The following is a 22,292-nucleotide window of genomic DNA, read 5'->3' as shown; positions in this document are numbered from 1 at the left end:
GCAAAGTTACACGAGAAAATGGAGTAGATCCTGCTCCGTTCACGGAGGAGGGTGTTTATGAGCAACTTGAAAAACTGAAGGTGGACAAAGCGATGGGACCAGATGGGATCCATCCCAGGATACTAAGAGAGCTCAGAGAGGATCTGGCGAGTCATATTAAAGACTTGTTCAACAAATCTCTGGAGACGGGAGTGATTCCTGGGGATTGGAGGAGAGCGGATGTGGTCCCTATTCATAAAAGTGGTCACAGGGATGAAGAAGGAAACTACAGGCCTCACTTCAGTTGTTGGAAAAATAATGGAAGTTTTGCTGAAAGAAAGGATAGTGTACTTCCTTGAATCTAATGGGTTACAGGATCCGAGGCAACATGGCTTTACAAAAGGTAAATCGTGCCAAACGAACCTGATTGAATTTTTTGATTGGGTGACCAGAGAGCTGGATCAAGGACATATGCTAGATGTAATTTACTTGGATTTCAGCAAAGCCTTTGATACAGTTCCTCATAGGAGGCTGTTGAACAAACTTGAAGGGCTAAAGTTAGGACCCAAAGTGGTGAACTGGGTCAGAAACTGGCTGTCGGACAGACGCCAGAGGGTGGTGGTTAATGGAAGTCGCTCGAAGGAAGGAAAGGTGAGTAGTGGAGTCCCTCAGGGATCAGTGCTGGGGCCAATCCTGTTCAATATGTTTGTGAGTGACATTGCTGAAGGGATAGAAGGAAAAGTGTGCCTTTTTGCAGATGATACCAAGATTTGTAACAGAGTAGACACCGAAGAGGGAGTGGAAAATATGAAAAAGGATCAGCAAAAAGAGGAATGGTCTAATGCCTGGCAACTAAAATTCAATGCAAAGAAATGCAGAGTAATGCCTTTGGGGATTAATAATAGAAAGGAACCGTATATGCTGGGAGGAGAGAAGCTTGATATGCACGGACGGGGAGAGGGACCTTGGGGTGATAGTGTCCGAAGATCTAAAGGTGAAAAAACAGTGTGACAAGGCAATGGCTGCAGCCAGAAGGATGCTGGGCTGTATAAATAGAGGCGTAATCAGTAGAAGGAAGAAGGTGTTGATGCCCCTCTACAGGTCATTGGTAAGGCCCCACTTGGAGAATTGTGTTCAATTTTGGAGACCGTATCTGGCGAAGGACATAAGAAGACTTGAGGCGGTCCAGAGGAGGGCAACGAAAATGATAGGAGGCTTGCGCCAGAAGACGTATGAGGAGAGACTGGAAGCCCTGAATATGTATACCCTAGAGGAAAGGAGAGACAGTGGAGATATGATTCAGACATTCAAATACTTGAAGGGTATTAACGTAGAACAAAATCTTTTTCAGAGAAAGGAAAATTGTAAAACCAGAGGACATAATTTGAGGTTGAGGGGTGGTAGATTCAAAGGCAATGTTAGGAAATTCTACTTTACGGAGAGGGTAGTGGATGCCTGGAATGCACTCCCGAGAGGTGGTGGAGAGTAAAACTGTGACTGAGTTCAAAGAAGCATGGGATGAACACAAAGGATCTAGAATCAGAAAATAAAATTAAATATTGAACTAAGGCCAGTACTGGGCAGACTTGCTTGGTCTGTGTCTGTATATGGCCGTTTGATGGAGGATGGGCTGGGGAGTGCTTCAATGGCTGGGAGGGTGTAGATGGGCTAGAGTAAGTCTTAACAGAGATTTCGGCAGTTGGAACCCAAGCACAGTACAGGGTAAAGCTTTGGATTCTTGCCCAGAAATAGCTAAGAAGAAAAAATTAAAAAATTTAAATTGAATCAGGTTGGGCAGAATGGATGGACCATTCGGGTCTTTATCTGCCGTCATCTACTATGTTACTATGATGATGCAACTTCCTCTTTCCTCAGAGGAGGCGCGACCCAACAAAGGACCCGAGACTGCCTTCCTGAATCGCTGCGCTGGGAAGTAAGGAGAGCTGCTGGGAGGGGAGAAAGCCACTATTGGAGTCTGGGAAGCTGCTGGGCAAGGGGAAACAGGGACAGCTGCTGCTGGGAGGGGAGGAGGGAAAGGAATCTGGGAATCTGCTGGGCAAGGGAAAAAAAGGGACAGCTGCTACTGGAGAAGGAGAGATGCTGCTGGGAGGGGAGGAGGAAAAGGAGTCTGGGTAGCTGCTGGGCAAGGGGAAAAAAAGGACAGCTGCTACTGGAGAAGGAGAGATGCTGCTGGGAGGGGAGGAGGGAAAGGAATCTGGGAAGCTGCTGGGCAAGGGAAAAAAAGGGACAGCTGCTACTGGAGAAGGAGAGATGCTGCTGGGAGGGGAGGAGGAAAAGGAGTCTGGGTAGCTGCTGGGCAAGGGAAAAAAAAGGACAGCTGCTACTGGAGAGGGAGAAGGAGAGATGCTGCTGGGAGGGGAGGAGGGAAAGTAGTCTGGGAAGCTGCTGGGCAAGGGAAAAAAAGGGACAGCTGCTACTGGACCTGGAGGGAAGCTTGTGGGCAAGGGAAAAAAAGAGACAGCTGCTACTGGAGAGGGAGAAGGAGAGATGCTGCTGGACAGGAGGAGGAGGGAAGGGAAAATGAAAAAAGGAAGGAAACATCTGGCAGACAGATTAGAGGAGGGGAAGGGGAGACACAGGCATGAGAAAGTTGAGAGATTGATGATAGGAAGGGGTCAGCAGAAAAATAAGCAGAGAGGGACAACGATGATAGATCTGGTGTAGGAGAGATAAAAATGAAGAGAGCAGTGAAGCTGGAATGAATCATGTAAAAAGGTGAGAGGGGGCACAAGCTGATGGAAAGGGGAAAGGGGCATAGAAAGAAGACAGATACCATATGGAAGGGGGAGAGGACAGACAGTGGATGGAAGGGGCAGATGCTGGATTGAAGAGACAGAGAGGGCAGACGCTGGAAGGAAGAGAGTGAAAAGAAGATTGAAAGCAGAAACCAGAAACGACAAAAGGTAGAAAAAAATAATTTTATTTCTATTTTGTGATTAGAATATATCAGATTTGAAATATATATCTTGCTAGAGCTGGTGTTGGACATAACTGGGGACTGCAAAACCCAGGCAGTGCTTCTTTAGCTTCCAGCTGGCTTAGGGCGCTCTCTGACCAGGGGGCAGTTGCCCTAGTTGCACTTCCCTAAAACTATTCCTGTCATGTGTGACTGCAGTATTCTGTTAGCATGATATTTCTGTGTAGCATTCTGTAATAATTTGGCTTGTTCAGTTTTCTTGATAGTAGAGGGGATATATGTGAAGGGGAGGGGAGATAGGGGTTTTGTTCATCCTTGCTCTGAATTATTTGTATTTATAAAATGACAATTGTACAGAATATTGTTTCTTTTTATACTTTAATAAAATACATTCAATATAAAATCATAACTGAGGCTTGTGTGGATGGGATCAGATGATTTGTGGGGACCGAGCTCACGGAGATGGGGCGGAAATGGGGTTTTTTAATTTTAGTCCTAGTAGTTTGCCGGTCCACAAAATAATTCTTTTTTTTCTGCCGGTCCACGGGTGTAAAAAGGTTGAAGAACACTGCTCTAGAGCAGTGTATCTCAAACTTTCTTGAGCCGGGGCACACTAAAGGTAGTGGCCACAGCTCGAGGCACCCAGAAGTGCATGGACGTCGCCGTGATGACATCCATGCATGCACAGAGGCTCTTCGGACAGGCCCTGAAATGTAACTGAATACCCCCAACCATAGACCTCCCAAGCTCCACCCTAGACCCACCCAAGCTCTTCCCCATATCCCGCCCCCTTTACTAATTGTAATGCAATTTTTCCCATTCATTTTTCATATGAACAGCAGATATACAATATACACAGCAGATATAAATTCTCAAAGCTGATACATTTCAATTGAAAATAAAATCATTTCCCCTACCTTTGTTGTCTGATGACCTTTGGGCTTGGCTCTTGAGTGGGTTACTAGTAAGGAAGGGATACTCGGAGGTGGTTGTTTCCACTCTGCTTAGAGCCAAGAAGCCCTCCATAGTGGCGGCCTTTGCCAAGTCTGGAAAACTTTCTGACAACGGTTTCTAAGATCAGTGCGGAGCCCTTACAAGCCCCGATCTAGGTAGTCCTGGAATTTTTTGCAAGAAGGTCTTGTAGGGCCTATTGGTTGGATTGCTGAAAGTTTGTGTAGCAGGCCTTAACATGTTTCTGAGCTCAGGAAAGACATGTCTTTGGCCTCTCACACAGATGTGGCAAGATCCTTTAAAGGGGACATCAGATTGTGCCCTCCAGACTGTCTACCATTCGCATCCTGGAACCTTTAATACAATTTTGCCAGATTTCACTAGGACTCTATTAACCCTTAGATCTGACAGTCAAGTTGGTATTCTTGGTAGAGATTATGTCAGCGAGATGAGTCTGAGTTACAGTTAAATAAGATGTTTATGGGAGGAATAGGGTGGCCTGGTCTGAGCAGATGTCTTCAAGTTATCATTTTATTAGGAGGGGAGGGTTAGGAGAGGGAATAGGGAAGGGTTTTTGGTATCATAGAAATTGGTTCATAGACAGTAACGCGGAAGACAAAGGCGCGCGCCGACAACTGAGCACAAGACGGAGGCGCACGCCGAAGAAAAAGACTGTTTTTAGGGGCTGCGACGGGGGGTTTTGTTGGGGAGCCCCCCCCCCCCCAATTTACTTAATACATATCGCGGCGGCGTTGTGGGGGGTTTGGGGGGTTGTAACTTCCCACATTTTAGTGAAAACGTAACTTTTTCCCTAAAAACAGTGAAAAAGTTAAGTTTTCAGTAAAATGTGGGGGGTTACAACCCCCCAAACCCCGCACAACGCCCCCACAACGTGGCGCGATCTGTATTAAGTAAAGTGGGGGGGGTTCCCCCCCACACTCCCCATCGTAGCCTCTAAAAACAGTCTTTTTTCTTCGGCGCGCACCTCCGCACTGCGCTCAGTTGTCTGCTCGCGCCTTTGTCCCGGCGCGCTTTTGACCTGACACCTAGAAATTTAATATTTAAGGAATTAAGTGAGGGGAAGAATGTATTATATAGTAAATTGAAGGGAATTAATTATCTGTATGTAAAGTATAATAAATTAATATATTTGTTGAAGTTCAAATGTGCTGGAAATAAATATTTTGATGGAACTTAAATTATTTTCACTAAATGTAAATGGCCTCAACCATCCAATATAAAGAAAGAAAGTACTTTTATTCTTAAAACAGAATATTTATTTATGTTACATCCAGGAGACTCACTTATCAGATTTAGAGTCTCAAAAGCTTAAAGGAAACTGGTTGAAACATTGCTTTTATGCCCCAGCTGTAAAGAAAAAAGCAGGTGTTGCAATATTGGTGAATAAGAGATGTAATGCTACGTTCAAATTAATTACTGTTGATCCCTTAGGAAGGTGGATACATGTAGACATGAATCTGGGAAATACTACCATGGCGCTATTCAATGTATATGCACCTAATTAGAACCAAATTGAAATTTTCAAATCTCTACAACAATTATTGTTACCACTGGCTGCTTCTAATTTAGTTGTAGACTCAGTCAAATATATAGAAACGGGTAAACTTGGAAAAAATCAACACAAGAGTGATAAAGAAAATATGTTGAAACAAACAAATCAATAGATGATACTTGTATGCTATATAGATAGTATAATAGATGTGCAAAAAAAAAATTTTTATGCTCAGAATCATGGAGGTGGTAACTGGGGAGAACCTCAACACTACCGCCTCACCGCCCAATCATTGCATATGAAAAAATGAGCAACAGATTTGTATTGTAACTTTAATTCTTAATTATTTTATTAATTTTTCAAATGACATACCAAGTAATCACTTGTACAGAAAGTAAGTTAGTGAAGATATGACCTATATCCAATATAAATCATATTCAATCCAAATAAAAGAAAAAAAACTAATACAGGAAATTCTTTCAACCAACTCAACTCAAGTCCTCAAAATGTGGATCCAAGATTACATTAAAGCGAGCAAAAGAAATTATTATTAGAAGATAAAATACAGACAACTACTGAAAAATGGGCAGATATTAATTATGGAGCTGTTGATTTCTCTTTATCCAGTCGAGACATAGCCAGAAAAGCTGTTAACTGTTGTGGTTCAAAGAAAACATATTTAAGTGAACGGTAGCAAATAATACACTTGCAAGGATGTCTCAAGTAAAACGTTGCTCCCAGTGAAGTGACTCCAGATTTCAACATCAAAAATTCTCTACGTCGCTTTTGAGTTTCTCTGGAGAGGTCAGGGAACATTTGTATTTTGCAACCAAGGAACTCTTTCTGTCTATTTTTAAAGAAAAGTCTCAATAACCATGTTTTATCTATGGTGAGAGCTACGGTCAAAATCAATGTTGAAGGTACAACTGTTTCTCTGTCTGAAGTTCTTAACAATTCAGAAACGTTTAATATCGTCTTTAATTGGGGACTCCTGTACTTGTTTAGTCATAGAAATTTCTTGATCAAGCTTTTGAATTGTAACCTTTGAAACAGTCACATCCGCAGACAAATCTTTCAGCTCTCTGGAATGTTGGATCAATTTCCCCTCAATATATTGGAAATTGGGACTAATAGTCCTAGTGAAATTTGCAATCAAATCCCATAGTGAATCTAAAGTCACTTGCGCTGGTTTTTCCAAAATAGGTAAACTTTTCTGGGTGTAAAAATGCTCACCATCAGAAGAAAAGTTCCTCTGGTTAAGTTCTGGCTGGAATCCTTCACCTCCAGTTGCTTGTCCTACCCCGGCTTCTTCTGCAGCTACTCCCTGGTCTGAGAGTAGTGCCTCCTCAGTCTCCCATGATGACTCTGCTGCCTCATGGGGAAGTACTTCCCCCATCTCCGGGGTTTCCTCCATCCCTGGAAAACTGGCAAGCCGGGGACACGGAGGTGGAGCTCTCGAGTCAGGGCTTAAGGTAGTCTCTAGCCCTGGAGAAACAACCCCGGTCTCGCCCCCATCCGGTGCTCTCAACGGGCTTGCACCCGACTCAGAAAGGGCTGCCTCCTGCATCCGCCGCAACATCTCATCAATTCTGCCGAAGGAGGGCACCTCGGAGTGCTGCGAGACGCCAGCTGCGCTTCTGCCCCTTCTCTTCAGCATCCGAAGTAAGTAAACTGCGAGCTAATAGCAAGAAAAAGGTTAAGACGAGTGGAGCGGTCAGAAGCGTCGCTCTCAGAGTGTCTGCATCTTGGATCTTTGCCAATTATATTGTAACTTTATAAATAGAGATGCCGCCCCCTTTCCCCCTTGCTATTTATTCTTTCTTTAGAACCTTTATTGTGTACTCTTCGGGGGTTTGAGGAAGTGTGGGGCCTTCGTGTTGATGGGACTGAGTTGAAGACTGGCATTTGCGGATGATATGTTTTTGATTTTCACTAGGCCGGCAACTTCTTTACCGGCGGCCTTAGATCTTCTTTCTGAATTCGGCTTTTATTCTGGGCTGTCTCTTAATCTGGATAAGTCCTTGGCTTTACCTTTTCCGCCTGAGTTGCGTTCCCAGTGGAGGGGTACATTTCCTCTTCGTTGGGCGGACTCCACCTTGAAATATTTGGGTGTCTTTATTCCTCAGGACTTGTCTACTCTGTATCGCTTGAATATGGAACTGTTGTTCCAGACTCTCCAGAATAAATTACAATTTTGGGGATCTCTTCCCTTTTCGCTCTTGGGTCGGGTGCATCTTTACAATATGCTAATTGTTCCCTGCTGGTTATATGTCTTTCAGGTCCTTCCTCTGTATTTGTCTTCTCGGGACGAACGAAATTTGGAACGCTTGGTTCAGCACTTTCTTTGGTCTGGGAAGCGGCCCCGTGGTACAGGGGTGGGTTGGGTTTATTGAACCTTTGCTATTTAACTGTTGGTTGTGGCATGCGCCACATTAATGATCTTTTTAGGGGTACTTCAGTGTTCACTAACACTTCTTTGGAACTCTTCTGTTTTCGCACTACTCACTTTAGTGCATATTTTCACTCTCTTCCTTTTCTTGGGCCTGAATCTCTCTCTGTGAAAGTGTTCCACCTTCCCTTGCGGAAGGTTTGGCGCTGGGTCTGTAAATTCCATGCTCTCTCTGCCTCTGTAACTCCTTTTCTGCCTCTCCGCTTTAATAGTTCCTTTCAACCTGGGATAGATGGGCCCAGTTTTGCTCGGTGGGAAACTAGGGGGATTCACTATGTATTTCATTTGGTTGATGATGATGGCAAAATTAAGCCTTTTCAGCAGTTGCAAGAGGAGTTTGGTCTTCCGCCCACTGATTATTTTGCTTATATGCAAATTCATCACTATATTTCCTCTTTACCCTCTGGTTCTTTGAATGCCTCTTGCCATGAGCTGTAATCTACTGCTTTCACCATTGGTTCCCAATTTCCAGTCCCTCTCAAATTCCATCATCGCCATTTGAAAGATGCGTCCCCCTTGTTTGATTATTCCACTTTACGGGAGGCTTGGGCTCGTGACCTTGCTGTAGATTTGCCGGATGATGTGCTTTTGCATGCTGTACGCAGATTGCCTGCCTTTCGAAAGTATACCACTTTTTGGGAACAACATTATAAGTTGATTTTTCGTTTATACGTCTCCCCAAAGTGGGCATATTTATCCCATCTTCGGGAAACTGCTGCCTGTCTCCGTTGCCAGGCTCCCGAAGCGGGCTTAGGACACATGTTCTGGACTTGCCCAAATGTTCAAGCTTTTTGGAATGCTATTTTTGTCTTTGTGGAGCGCATTTGGAAAATTACTATTCGCCGCTCCCCTCTGTTATTGTTTGGAACTATTCCTCATTATTTCCCTCGTGTACAGGGAGCTGCTGCTTTCCTTAAATGGACTATTCTCGTGGCCCTGAAATGTATTTTGCTGAATTGGCTTGAGGGTACTGCTCCGGATTACTCTCTTTGGAGATGTCGGATGGTAAAATTATGGTCTTACCTGTTAATTTTCTTTCCTTTAGAAGCAGCAGATGAATCCAGAGACTAGTGGGTATAGCTCACATCGACTAGCAGGTGGAGATAGAGAACTGATTAACAGTTGGCCTTAAAGCCTGGTGTTCCTTCTGTTGATTCAGTTATGCACTTTGCCCAAGCATCCCAAAAGGAGAATGAGCCGCCACAAAACTCCATTCCAGTAGAAAATGTGTCTCTCTTCTTCTTATTATTATTTTTTTTTTTTTCAGCAATGAAATAATACACTTACCAACCATAGCCCCAACTAAACCAATCAACCAAACACCCTACACACAGACAGTGCACTTGGGGAGGGGCTCTGGATTCATCTGCTGCTTCTAAAGGAAAGAAAATTAACAGGTAAGACCATAATTTTACCTTCCATAGCAAAGCAGCAGATGAATCCAGAGACTAGTGGGATGTAGCAAAGCAAACTCAAACTGGGTGGGACGCCAATGCCGCCTCTGTCAGCACTGCAGCGCCAAAACTCGCCTCTGAACGGGCCGCTACATCTAACCGATAATGCTTTGAAAAAGTATTTCCCGACGACCAAGTGGCCGCCCGGCAAATCTCCTCTACAGACATCCCCCCGGACTCCGCCCAAGATGTAGCCAAAGCCCGAGTGGAATGAGCATGAAGGTGCTCCGGTACCTTCTTCCCTGACAACACATATGCCGAAGCAATAGTGTCCTTGACCCAACGCGCAATGGACGCTTTAGACGCCGCCATCCCTTTGTTTTAACCCGCGAACGCGACAAAGAGATGGTCCGACCGACGAAAATCATTCGTCACCCCCAAATAATGGAGAAGCATACGGCGTACATCCAGTAGCCGTAAAGACAAAAATCGTTTCCCCCAATCCTCCTTCCGGAAGGATGGAAGGAACAAACTCTGATTCACATGAAAGGAAGAAATAAACTTCGGCAGGAAGGACGGCACCGTACGCACCGACACCCCAGTCTCCGAAAAACGCAAAAAGGGTTCTCTGCAAGAAAGCGCCTGCAGTTCCGATACTCGCCTTGCTGAAGCCATCGCCACCAAAAAAACTGTTTTCAGTGTGACATCTTTTAAAGTGGCCGCTGACAGGGGCTCAAAAGGTGCCCCCTGCAACTTTCCAAGGACGAGTTTAAGGTTCCATGTTGGACAAATTCGCTTTACCGGCGGGCGGATATGGTGAACCCCCTTGAGGAAACGGACCACGTCCGGCTGCGACGCGAGAGCCGAGCGAGCCACCCGGCCCCTGTAACAGGCAATGGCCGCCACCTGAACCTTTAAAGAGTTATAGGCTAACCCTTTCTCTACGCCCTCCTGCAGGAAAGCAAGAATAGCCGGCAGAGAAGCCTTGAAGGGCGCAAATCCCTGGCGGCCGCACCATGCCTCAAAAATCCTCCAGACTCTCGCATAGGAGGCTGACGTCGAAAGTTTCTTAGCTTTAAGCAGGGTGGCGATCACCCGTTCTGAATAGCCCTTCTTTTTTAGCCTTGACCGCTCAATAGCCAGGCCGTAAGACCAAAGCGGGCCGGATCTTCCATCCATATTGGACCCTAAGTCAGTAAGTCCGGAGTTACCTGGAACGTTACCCGCTCGCCTACCGAAAGCTGAATCAGATCTGCGTACCACGGCCAACGCGGCCAATCCGGAGCCACCAGGATGACTCTGCCGCAAAAGCGAGAGATGCGCTGTAACACTCGACCTATCATGGGCCAAGGCGGGAAGACATACAGAAGGGAATTCGGAGGCCATGGGAGAGCTAACGCGTCCACCCCCTCCGATCCCGTTTCCTTGCGTCTGCTGAAGAACCGAGGCAACTTCGCATTGCGGGACGAGGCCATGAGATCCATCTCCGGCAACCCCCAACGACGGACTAGCAGGCCGAACACTCGAGCAGACAACTCCCACTCGCCCGGATCCAGAAGATTTCTGCTGAGAAAGTCCGCTTGCACGTTTTCGTGCCCTGCAATGTGTGCCGCCGACAGAAGCGGAACATGCCTCTCCGCCCATCGAAACAAACTTCTTGCCTCTTCTGCCAACTGCAGACTCCGGGTGCCCCCCTGACGATTGACATAGGCGACCGCCGTGACACTGTCCGAAAAGATTCAGGTCGGCTTGTCCTGAATCAGTGACTGAAAAGCCAGCAGCGCCAGTCTGACCGCTCTCAATTCCAGCAAATTGATGGGCCACTGGGCCTCCTGGAAGGACCACATCCCCTGCACTGACGCCTGCAGGCACTGGGCCCCCCAGCCCCGCAGACTGGCATCCGTTGTGACCACCACCCAGTCCGGCGTGGCCAACGGCATGCCCCTCCAAAGATGCAACTCGTGGAGCCACCAGTGCATGCTGCGAGCTGCTCAACGACTCCAGTGGAGACGCACATTGTAGTTCAGAGAAGCTGGGGACCAGCGAGAGAGCAGAGACTGTTGTAAGGGCCTCATGTGGCTCCGCGCCCAGGGGACCACCTCCAGAGTCGCCACCATGGAGCCCAGCACCTGTACATAATCCCAAACTCGAGGTCTGGCCGACCCGAGAAGTAGGCGAATCTGAGCCTGCAATTTCTCCCCCCGGTCTCGGGGTAGAAACACTTTCCCCAGAGCCGTGTCGAACCGCACCCCCAGATGCACCAACGACTGCGACGGGGACAGAAAACTCTTGGGAAAGTTGACAATCCACCCCAACGACTGGAGGAGAGAGATCACTCGCTGAGTTACCGCCAAACTCTCCTGTCTGGACGAGGCGCGGATTAACCAGTCGTCTAAGTAAGGGTGTACCCGAATTCCTTCCTTGCGTAGAAAGGCGGCTACCACCACCATGACCTTGGAAAAGGTGCGGGGAGCCGTTGCCAAGCCAAAGGGCATTGCCCGAAACTGATAATGCTGGCCTAGAATCGCAAACCGCAGATACCGCTGATGCGGAGGCCAGATCGGAATATGGAGGTACGCTTCCTTGAGATCGAGGGACGTGAGGAACTCTCCCGGTCTTACAGCCGCAATAACCAAGCGCACCGTCTCCATCCGGAAATGGCGAACACTGAGAAATCTGTTGACTCTTTTGAGATCCAGCACCGGTCTGAAGGACCCCCCCCCCTTCTTTGGTACAATGAAGTAAAGGGAATATATACCGCGGCCTACCTCTTCCGGGGGCACCGGTACCACTGCCCCTAGCTCGAGCAACACCTGAAGAGTCATACGGACCGCGTCTCCCTTGGCCGCCCCATTGCACGGGGACACCAAGAAAGAATCTACGACGGGAGAGGCGAACTCTAACTTGTACCCTTCTTGAACAATGTCCAACACCCACTGATCTGACGTGATTGTGGCCCACTCTGCCCGGAACGCCGAAAGCCGGCCCCCTAAGGGAAAGGCGGAGGGAGCCAAGCCCCCGTCATTGTGGAGTGCGATTGGCTGGGGTACGTGTTGACTGCCCTGAAGAGGGTCTCGTCGTACGAAAGGAACCCCTCTGCTGAAACCTTGGTCTCGAAGCAGAGGACGAGCCAGATGCCGATCTGAAGAAAGGCTTACCAGACCTGGATCTCCGAACATCCCTGAAGCGCGGTCTAGACGAAGAGGACCTCACCGGGGGCCTAGCCCTATCCTCCGGTAAACGTTGAGTTTTGGTATCCCCAAAATCTTTCACCAGTTTATCTAAATCTTCTCCAAACAATAAACCCCCTTTAAAAGGGAGTCTCACCAGCCGAAGCTTAGAAGCTGCATCGGCCGCCCAATGCCGGAGCCATAAGGATCTGCGAGATACTACCGAAAGAGACATCTGTTTCGCAGACGCCCTAATAATATCATATAAGGAGTCTGCCAAATAAGCCAAGCCGGACTCCAAATCCGCCAGCTCCGAAGGGACAGAACCCCCCGACTCCATTAAATTATCGGTCATTCCTTGCGACCACTGCAGACATGCTCGCGCCGCATAAGAGCTGCAGATTGCGGCCTGCAAGGTAACCGCCGCTACTTCAAAGGACATTTTTAATGAAGATTCAATCTTCCTATCCTGCGCATCCTTCAACGTAACTCCCCCCTCCACCGGTAAGGTAGTCTTTTTGGTTACCGCTGCCACCAAAGCGTCCACCCTGGGTAATCTAAACTTATCCAGTTCAGTCGGGTCAACCGGATACAAGAGCCGCATGGCTTTTGCCACTCTTAAACTGGCCTCCGGCGTATCCCATTGCGCCGAGATCAGCTCCTGCATGGCTTCATGCACCGGAAAGGACTTAGGTGGTCTACGTGTACCTGCCATCAGGGGGTTACCTGATACCGCAGCATCTGCCTGAGAAATATTCAACCCCTGCAAAGCCTTTGAAATTAAGGAAGAAAGTTCTTCTCTATGAAACAGACGGAGAGCGGACGGGTCATCCACTTCTTGACCCTGGGGATCCACTGCATCCCAATCCAGGACCTCCCCTTCCTCCAAAGATTCAGGAAGAGAAAAAGGGGACCTAGGCAGCACATCCTCTGCTTCCGCGGTCGCGAGCCTGCGTTTCTTTGCTACCAGCGACCGCCCCGGCGACCCCACCGTACCCTCAGCCGGTCTGCCTGTCTCACCAGTTACCACAGCTGACGTCGAGGACACCGGAAGGGCCAAATCGACCACCGGCACCGGCGGGGCAGGCTGCGCGCCCTGTAACAAAAATGCCCGGTGCAGCAGCATAACAAATTCCGGCGAAAATGTGCCAAACGGAAGGGCCGCTGAACCGCCCTGATCCGTGCCTGGGAGCGGGGCCGCGACCTCCGCTGGCGCTCCCGACTCCCCCACCGCCGCCGAACTCCCCACTGCCATGGAAGAGCCCTGCAGCAACTCTGACTCGCCCTCGCGTGCCAGGGAAATCTCCCGTGCCTCCCTGACCCGGGAAATAGCAAGCTCACAAGCCTGCAAAAAGGCATCTTCTGCCGGTGCAGCCGCACACTTGGCAGAGCAAAGGCCCGACGGTGTTCTGCGCGTCCCACAGCGCGAACACCGCTGACCAGCCTCCGTTGCCATCCCGCGTTCCAGCACGGCTTTTTTTTTTTTTTTCACACGCGGTGAACACCGCCGACTGCCGACTCCGCCCCCAACCAACCCTACACTCTGGAACGCGACACCCAAGCCACGAGGCAGGGAATACACTCACCACTTTGTACCCGCTATCTCAGACGCCAGGATACAGCTGGTAAGTGTACTGAAGCAAATGCAAAGACTGCAAAGCTCAGCATCAGACAGGAAGTCGACTCTTTTTTTTTTTTTTTACTGGAATGAAGAAAGAGAAAGAAGACTCCTGCAGGACTAACAAACCCCTCAATCACACGGAGGGGAGGGTGGAGTAGGGACCTGGGAGGGCCCAGGTGTAACTCCTAAAGCCGGCACCACTCAGCCAGGCACCCCTGTCCTACTGAAGAGAACTAGTCTCAACAGAGGAAGTCCACCGAACACCAATATCTCCGGCAGCAGCCAGAATCCAGGAGCTAGAGAGCTAGCTCAGTCCCTGCTGGGAGATAGAGCAAAACTGAATCAACAGAAGGAACACCAGGCTTTAAGGCCAACTGTTAATCAGTTCTCTATCTCCACCTGCTGGTCGATGTGAGCTATACCCACTAGTCTCTGGATTCATCTGCTGCTTTGCTATGGAAGATTACCCTCTTGATGTGGGAACAGAGAGATGTGAACGATCTTTCTTCTCTCCCAGGCCGTATTTTTCAACATACTTGGGAACCATTTTGGATGACTATGACCCCGCTGGCTCGCAGCCGCTTGTTGAACTGTTTAATTTCTATATTCTGTTTTCTTTTGTTATATCTGATTTGCCTGACCACTGTTTGTTTTAGCTGACTGAACTGTACTTGGAAGGAGGACCCTGGGGGGGGTTATTTCTTTTGGGTTGGGTTGTGTTGGGCGGGGGGGGGTTCCCTTTGGGGACTGTGTTTTGTGGGGATTGGAGGTTGTTATTTAAAATGCTGAGCTTGCTTGTTCTTGGCTTGTTTCTTGTTTGCTGCTTTTGTTGAGCTCAATAAAATATATTTGCACATAAATAGAGATGCCAAAAAAAGGCTAAGGATCTTAAATGGTGTACGTCATATCATTCAAAAGAACTCAGCAAACTAATCTTTTTAGCTTGCAGGTTCCGACATGCCACGTTTCGTTCCTGCCTCAGGGAACCAACGAAAATATATAAAGAGTTTTCATATGGTGGGCGTCAAAGATTCAAAGGTAGTAAAACATGTCTCACGTAAAAAAACGGACAGCATTTCACACAGCTTCTATCTTATTGCTCATTTTTTTCATATGCAATGATTGGGCGGCGAGGCGGTAGTGTAGAGGTTCTCCCCAGTTACTACCTCCATGATTCTGAGCATAAAAAAAATTTTTTGCACATCTATTATACCATCTAATTTAGTTGTGGCATGGGATTTTAATGCTGTTATAGATCCTTTAATGGACAAAAAACCTAGCAGAATTATCATTAGGGTTCATAGCTTTTAAAACTATTCTAAATATCCTGGATCATACTGTAGTATACATATTGATACATATACAAAACATGGTCCTGTGCCACTGCCCGAATGTCCAGCGCTGCATTGGCAGGCTCCCTCATCTGCCGCGGAAGTGAAAGGCAGGCACGAGCCCTGAGCGGGCCGTCCTGTGCCGCCGCTGGAATGGTGCCATCAGCTTTCATGAGTCTCGCGAGAACCAACAGCACCATTCGGGCGGTGGCACAGGACCAGAGAGGCGCACTCAGGGCTCGCACCTGCCTTTCACTTCTGCGGCAGATAGGGAAGCCTGCCGATGCAGCTCTGGACCAAGCTGACAACACCATTCAGGCGGCGGCAGCGCGGGACCAGCAGGCGCGCTCAGGGTTCATGCCTGCATCTCACTACCGCTCCGCACCGCCTCCTCAAGCCGCCGAATATGGCCGGCTTCCTCCAGCGGTTGGTGAGTGAGGGCGGGAGGAGGGGAATGGCCAGAATGTTCCCTGCTGCCGGGTTCTAAAATGGAACACGGCCACGGATCACACACCACAGCGGCAGGGATCACGTTTTCAATGCGCATGCGCCATGTAGGGTTTTATTATATAGGATTGTCCATTTATTATGAATTTCTGGAAATCAATTTGGGACCAAATTAATTGTTTATTAGATAACCAAGTGGCATTATCATATGATACTGTGCTATTTGTTATGGCAATGAGAGCAAAAAGTCAGATTTCTAAAAATAACAACAAATTATTACTTATAATGACTGGGGTTGCCATTCAACAAATTACGTATAATTGGAATAATTGGAGTAGATTAAATTATAATTTCTGGTGGAATTCCTTATGTCATGTTTATAAAATGGAGAGATTTATTGCAATACAGCGGGGGGGGTTTCATGAAATTTCAAGATGTGTGGGAGCCATTTACAAAGTATTGTACTGATTAGATGACATTTTATTTTATTTTTTTTCCCTTAAATTTACAAGTTCAATTATGAGGGGGGGGAGGAGAGGGTAAATTCATTGTTACATATTGTATAAGGTATTGATTATATGATAAGAGACGGTGGGAAGGGTGGAGATAAGAGCATATCATTTGTACCATTGATGATTAAGTGTTATATTTATTGTTAATTTGTTTAGATATATTGTTACACTTATTGTAAATTTGAAAATGAATAAAGAATTTAAAAAAAAGAAAAAACCTTCTGTAGATGAAACATGTTGGCTCCTATTTCCCTGAAAAGAAGACCACAATTAAAAGCTAAGTACCCTTGAAATATGCTAGAAGGGTTGTTAAATAAAAATTTAAAAGTAACGTTTGTTAGTAAAATTGATAGCGGCTCCAGTGAGGAGGTAGTACATAAAGCCTAGGGCAGTGAAAACTTTTGAGCCCAGGTGGTATTTCTGAGGAACTGGGGATTGGAAGTGAGGAGTTTGAGACATATACTGAGCTTGGTATATATCTTGGTGAGAGTATTTTCAAAAGTATGCACATTAATACTAAAACCTCCCTCTCCAAGAAATACCTCCTCTCAGTTCAGGTAGAGTTACGCATAAACAGGCTTTACTGTTCATAGCTTTTAAAACTATTCTAAATATCCTGGATCATACTGTAGTATACATATTGATACATATAAAAAATATAAACCAGAGTTTCTCACCTTGGATTTTGCATACCAACTGAAATGAAGGCTGTTCATTTCGCTTGGCACCACGAGCCTAAAGGACAGCGCATAGTAATTAATAATATCATTCCTCACATAGTAAAGCTCTGCATCCATGCCTATAGAAAAAAAGGTAAAATGACAAATGATAAAAGAACAGCAAGAATTTAGAAGTACAACACTGTTGAATGGACTCATGATCAATATACAAGCACATGTAGGCAATGCTTCCATCAAAATTCTGTGGTTTCTGTCATAACTCACTAGAACAGTCACCAAAATTAATTATAGCCCTCTGCTTTCTAACTGTGGCAAAGCCATCTTTGACATAAAGCAGTAATGTAAAAATGTGTAAGTCTTGTATAATCTTATGAATAACTAAAAATAATATACTAACTATCTTATAAATATAGCATGCAACCAAGACACTATAAATGTATAGATGGATGTGTGAATGAAAAGGAAAAGATGAGACTTGCAAAAAATCGCTGTTCCTTTAAGGTCAACACAAAGGTAACACTATGTAACACGATTTTTGTTCCTGAGCAGTAAGTATGGACACTTGTTTTGCTAATACGCACCTTTCCCCCGTCCTTCCTACCCTACTCTTTATACCCCAGCTACCCTTTTCATTCTTCGAGTCGCCTAGAGCAGTGTTTTTCAACCTTTTTACACCTATGGACAGGCAAAAATAAAATAATTATTCTGTGGACCGGCATCGGTCCTTGGACTGGCGGTTGAAGAACATTGGGCTAAGTCGTGGGCCAGACACCGCCCATCTCTACCCAATCTCCACCCCAGACCCCGCCCCCATAATAGTACCAATTGCACCTTGTGCGTCCCATGCCTCATCTGGAAGCCTTCCCTCTGACGTTGCAATGTCAGAGAAGGCTTCCGGTTAAGGCGCAGGATGCCCGTAGGAGCCACTGCCCATGGCTTTGTGCACTGAATCTGTTAGGAAAAGGGAGCTGGCTCGAAGATAACGCCGCATCGATCGCACCGTGGACTGGCGGTTGAAGAACACTGTTTTGGGCTTGATGCACATGCTGGCCCTGTGGACCAGCAGGAAATTTCTGTGGACCAGCACTGGTCCATGGACCGGTGGTTGAAGAACACTGGCCTAGAGCCTATTTACGTAGGTTTGAGCGATACACAAATATTAGATTAGTATAATTTCCTAATTGCTCATGCTTTAAAAGTATAGAAAATGACTGTTATTTCCATAAAACTTTGTTTTTGTGACCATAATAGTCAAATTTTGCAACTTACCTACTGTTTTTAAAACGTGAACACACCAAATTTTCATTTTTTCATTCTTATAAAGTCAAAAATGCAACATATGAATGAATCACAATTCATATTATATTGAAGTTATACAAAGATGTCCACAGAAGATTTAGAAGTGAGTAGTTTGTCAAAATTTGCGATTATATTGTAAGTCACTTTCTCAAATCAGTCCCCAGCCGCGACCAAGCCGCGTGGCAGGAGCAGGCAGCGGCTGAGAAGAGAGAGGAGGTTATCCGGGAGGCAGGAGGAAGGTAGAAAGCGGAAGTTTAGTGGTGGCGAGGAGTGGGTAGAGGCGAGAGTTAGCTCCGCCCACCCGCACCGCGTCACCAGAGGCGTCAGCGCCCGGACTCCCCCTTAAAAGGGGGAGAGCTAAAGGCGCACAGCCGTTTGGCGCGCGGCAAAGGCACACGCCTTAGCAAAAGCGCCTTTGCGAAGGGCCTTGAGAAGGGCCAGGCTAGAGAATGACACGGTGGCGGGTTACCCGCGGCTACTGCGTTTAGCCGCGGGTAACCCGCCAAAAACGGGGAATGAAAATTAGCAGCCTCTGCGGGGACGGGGACAAGGCCATCACCACCCCGTGGAAAGGTGAATGGTCTTGTCACCGCAGTGATGCATAAATGATCGTGCGGTCCCACCCGCCCACCGGCTCTATCGTTTAACCAGCTTCCTCTCTCCGCCTCACCTTAGTTTGCTGGCTTTCTTTTTCGGCGACCGGAACGCTTTCAAAAGAGCCGCACATGCGCGGCTACTCAGTATTCAATCTTCTGCTCTGACCCAACCGGAAACAGGAAGTTGCAGCAGAGCAGAAGATTGAACTTTGAGCAGCCACGCATGCGCGGCTCTTTGAAAGCGTGCCAGTCGCCGAAAAAGAAAACCGACAAACTAAGGAGAGCTGGAGAGCAGTAGCGTACCAAGGGGGGGGGCGGGAGAGGTGAAAAAGGTAATGGCGCCAGGCCTTGGAGCATCGAGGCAGACCGCTTCTCCCCCCTCCCAGCCGAACCCCCGCTGACCCTCCTATCTCTCCCCCAAGTGAACCTTTCCGACCCTCCCAGCGAAAGCAGCAAACCTCCCTCCAGTAGCTTCGGCTTTCTCCTCCCTCTGCCGCATAACTGATGACGTCATCAGTGACGCGGCAGAGGGAGGAGAAAGCCGCGAAGGAGATTTGCTGCTCTCGCTGGGAGGGTCGGGAAGGTTCACGGAGGGGGGGAGATAGGAGGGTCAGCGGGGGTTCGGCTGGGAGGGGGGAGAAGCGGTCTGCCTCGTGCTCCATTACCTTCTTCGGGCAGCAGCAGCGTTTACAATTCGCTGCTGTTGCCGGCTTCAGGCCTTGTTCTCTGCCGGGTCCTGCCTACTTCCTGTTTTCATGAAGACAGGACCCGACAGAGAGGAAGGCCTGAAGAGGGCAACAGCAGTGAATTGTGAATGTTGCTGCTGCCCGATGAAGTTCAGGACATTAGGACATCGGGGAAGGAGCAGGGAGAAATCGGCTGCTGGCTTGGGGGTGAGGGTAGGGAAAGAATCGTGGAAGTGGAGAAATTGGCACGATGGCTTTGTGGGGGCTAGGGGGAGAGAGAAAGAAAGGAAAAAAATAAAGAGGGGGGCCAGGGGGAGAGAGAAAGAAAGGCAGAAATAAAGAGGGGGGCCAGGGAGAGAGAGAAAGGCAGAAATAAAGAGGGGGTCAAGGGGGAGAGAGAAATAAAGAGGGAGGTCAGGGGGAGAGAGAAAGAAAGGCAGAAATAAAGAGGGGGGCCAGGGGGAAAGAGAAAGAAAGGCAGAAATAAAGAGGGGAGCCAGGGGGAGAGAGAAAGAAAGAGGGGGGACAGGGGAAGAAAGAAGAAGGACCAGAAGAAGGACCAGAGACTCATGAAATCACCAGACAAAAAGGTAGGAAAAATGATTTTATTTTCAACTTAGTGATCAAAATGTGTCCGTTTTGAGAATTTATATCTGCTGTCTATATTTTGCACTATGGCCCCCTTTTACTAAAACGCAATAGCGGTTTTTAGCGCAGGGAGCCTATGAGCGTCGAGAGCAGCGTGGGGCATTCAGCGCAGCTCCCTGCGCTAAAAACCGCTATCGCAGTTTAGTAAAAAGGGAGGGGGAATATTTGTCTATTTTTGTATAGTTGTTACTGAGGTGACATTGCATAAAGTCATCTGCCTTGACCTCTTTGAAAACCCGTGGAATATAAATGATAATTAACATTTTCTCTGCGTACAGCGTGCTTTGTGTTTTTAAAATTTTATTGTTGGTAGATCATTTTGACTTGGCCACAAAGGTAAGGGGGAGGGAGGGAGGGGAGCTGCTGAAAGACATCTAGTAATCCTTGCAGGCTTGACTGTGCAGGGAATTATTTTTGTAAAATCATGTTTTGTTATGTGACTGGCATTATCTAGACTTTAATTTCTATGAATGAATAGAATGAAAATGATATAAAATTACTTGCTTGCGGGGACCGCGTGTTCCGGCTCACACAAGGAAGGAGGGGGTGAAAGGGAAAAAGTTTATCTTCCTTGGAAATAGATTCTAAAGTGACCTCATCAAAGAAGACCAGCACCAAATGTACAAGAAATCCTTTAAACAATGTCAAAAGAGCCCAAAATAGAAAACTGCTACTGCCTTGAGACTCCATTATTGAAGGAATCAACTTGAAATCACAGAAGAGACAGGAAAAGGTTAAATGCCTCTTGGAATCCTCAGGTACAAAACACAAACCAAATTGTGAATGAAATCAGAGCAGACAGTAAGAATTATAAAATTGATGTCATTATCCATCTGGAAAAAAAGGCGTACTAGAAATAATACCTCAGCAATACAATTTTCAGAAGTTCTATTTGCTCATGGTAAGGGAGAAGAGAGACTGCTAGTGATGGTGGGGGGACTGATAGAAGATATGAAAGAAGGGTGGTAGAAAGGAACAGATGGTAAAGGAGGGAGGGAAGGAGGGAAAGGAATAGAACAGACATTGAAAGAGGGTAGAGCGGAACAGACCCTGAAAGGAAATGTGGAAGGCAGAGTGGGGAGAAGACGCTGGAATGGAAGAAGACAGATGCCAGACTATGGGGGAGCGGAGGGAAGAAGATGGGTGCTAGACGGGGACGGTGACGGGGCGGTGAATGGGATGGCAGTGGCAGTGACGGGGCGGTGAAAGGGATTGCGGTGACGGTGACGGGGCGGTGAAGGGAATGGCGGTGACGGGGCGGTGCAGAGGATGGTGGGCCGGGGACGGTGCAGTGACGGGGATAGATTTTTTCCCCGTGTCATTCTCTAGGCCAGGCCACTACATCCAAGAACACAAAAGGGGCAACAGGCGCAAGAGAACACACATAAGCATATAGTAGCAGAAGAGAGTAAAGGAAAAGTATACTCAAGTGAAAAAGTAGACACATACACAAGCAAGCACAAGGCACACACACAAGCAAGACATACACAAGCAAAAGGTTACTGGCAGGCGCAGAGGGTCAGGTAGAGGATGTCAACACAACGCACAAGCAGAAGGGAGCAGACGATTAGGAAGAACCAGGAACAGGAGTGAACACACAAGCAAAGAGTACAGGAACTTCTAGAAGGCAGACAAGAATGGAAGCTGCAGGAGCCCAGGGGTCGAGCTTCCCAGTGTTCTGCATGGACTGTCACATGTACGACTACCTCCCCTCGGGGAGACAGTCGTATGTGTGCGGACGATGTCAGGAGCTGAATAGCTTGAAGAGTGAAGTCAGTCACCTGAGGCACAGGATCCGGAACTGGAAGGACTCTACATCACTGAAGACCCCTTCCAGACAGCCGAATACTCTATGAGAGAGGGGCACATCGAGGAGCAAGTCAGGGAGCTCGAGAAGTTCATCGAGGAAGCCTATAGGAGAGTGGAAGTACAAGATCAGGAGCAGCGCAGGATCGAGGAAGCTACACTGAATGGAGGACAGGAACCACCTGACAAGACAGAAGGACCCCATGGAAGACACTCGCTGGAAGAAGAGGCAAGATCCTACCAGCGACCTGAGGGAGAAGAAACGATTAGCA

At 47.4% G+C, this 22,292-nt stretch overlaps 1 protein-coding gene across 5 annotated transcripts in view; it reads right to left on the bottom strand.

The window, feature by feature from the left end:
• RYK (receptor like tyrosine kinase) overlaps positions 1–22,292 on the bottom strand; it is a 1,376,634-nt gene that overhangs the window by 1,270,900 nt on the left and 83,442 nt on the right. For all 5 annotated transcript variants that reach the window (XM_033957872.1, XM_033957871.1, XM_033957870.1 and 2 more), the window contains exon 2: positions 16,983–17,104. In XM_033957872.1, coding sequence (XP_033813763.1) covers positions 16,983–17,104 — 122 coding nt within the window. The remainder of the gene's footprint in view (positions 1–16,982; positions 17,105–22,292) is intronic.

The sequence above is a fragment of the Geotrypetes seraphini genome, chromosome 9 (assembly GCF_902459505.1).
Source record: "Geotrypetes seraphini chromosome 9, aGeoSer1.1, whole genome shotgun sequence".
Classification (NCBI taxonomy): domain Eukaryota; kingdom Metazoa; phylum Chordata; class Amphibia; order Gymnophiona; family Dermophiidae; genus Geotrypetes; species Geotrypetes seraphini.
Note: the sequence above shows the minus strand (reverse complement) of the source record. Positions and strands in the feature narration are given on the sequence as shown.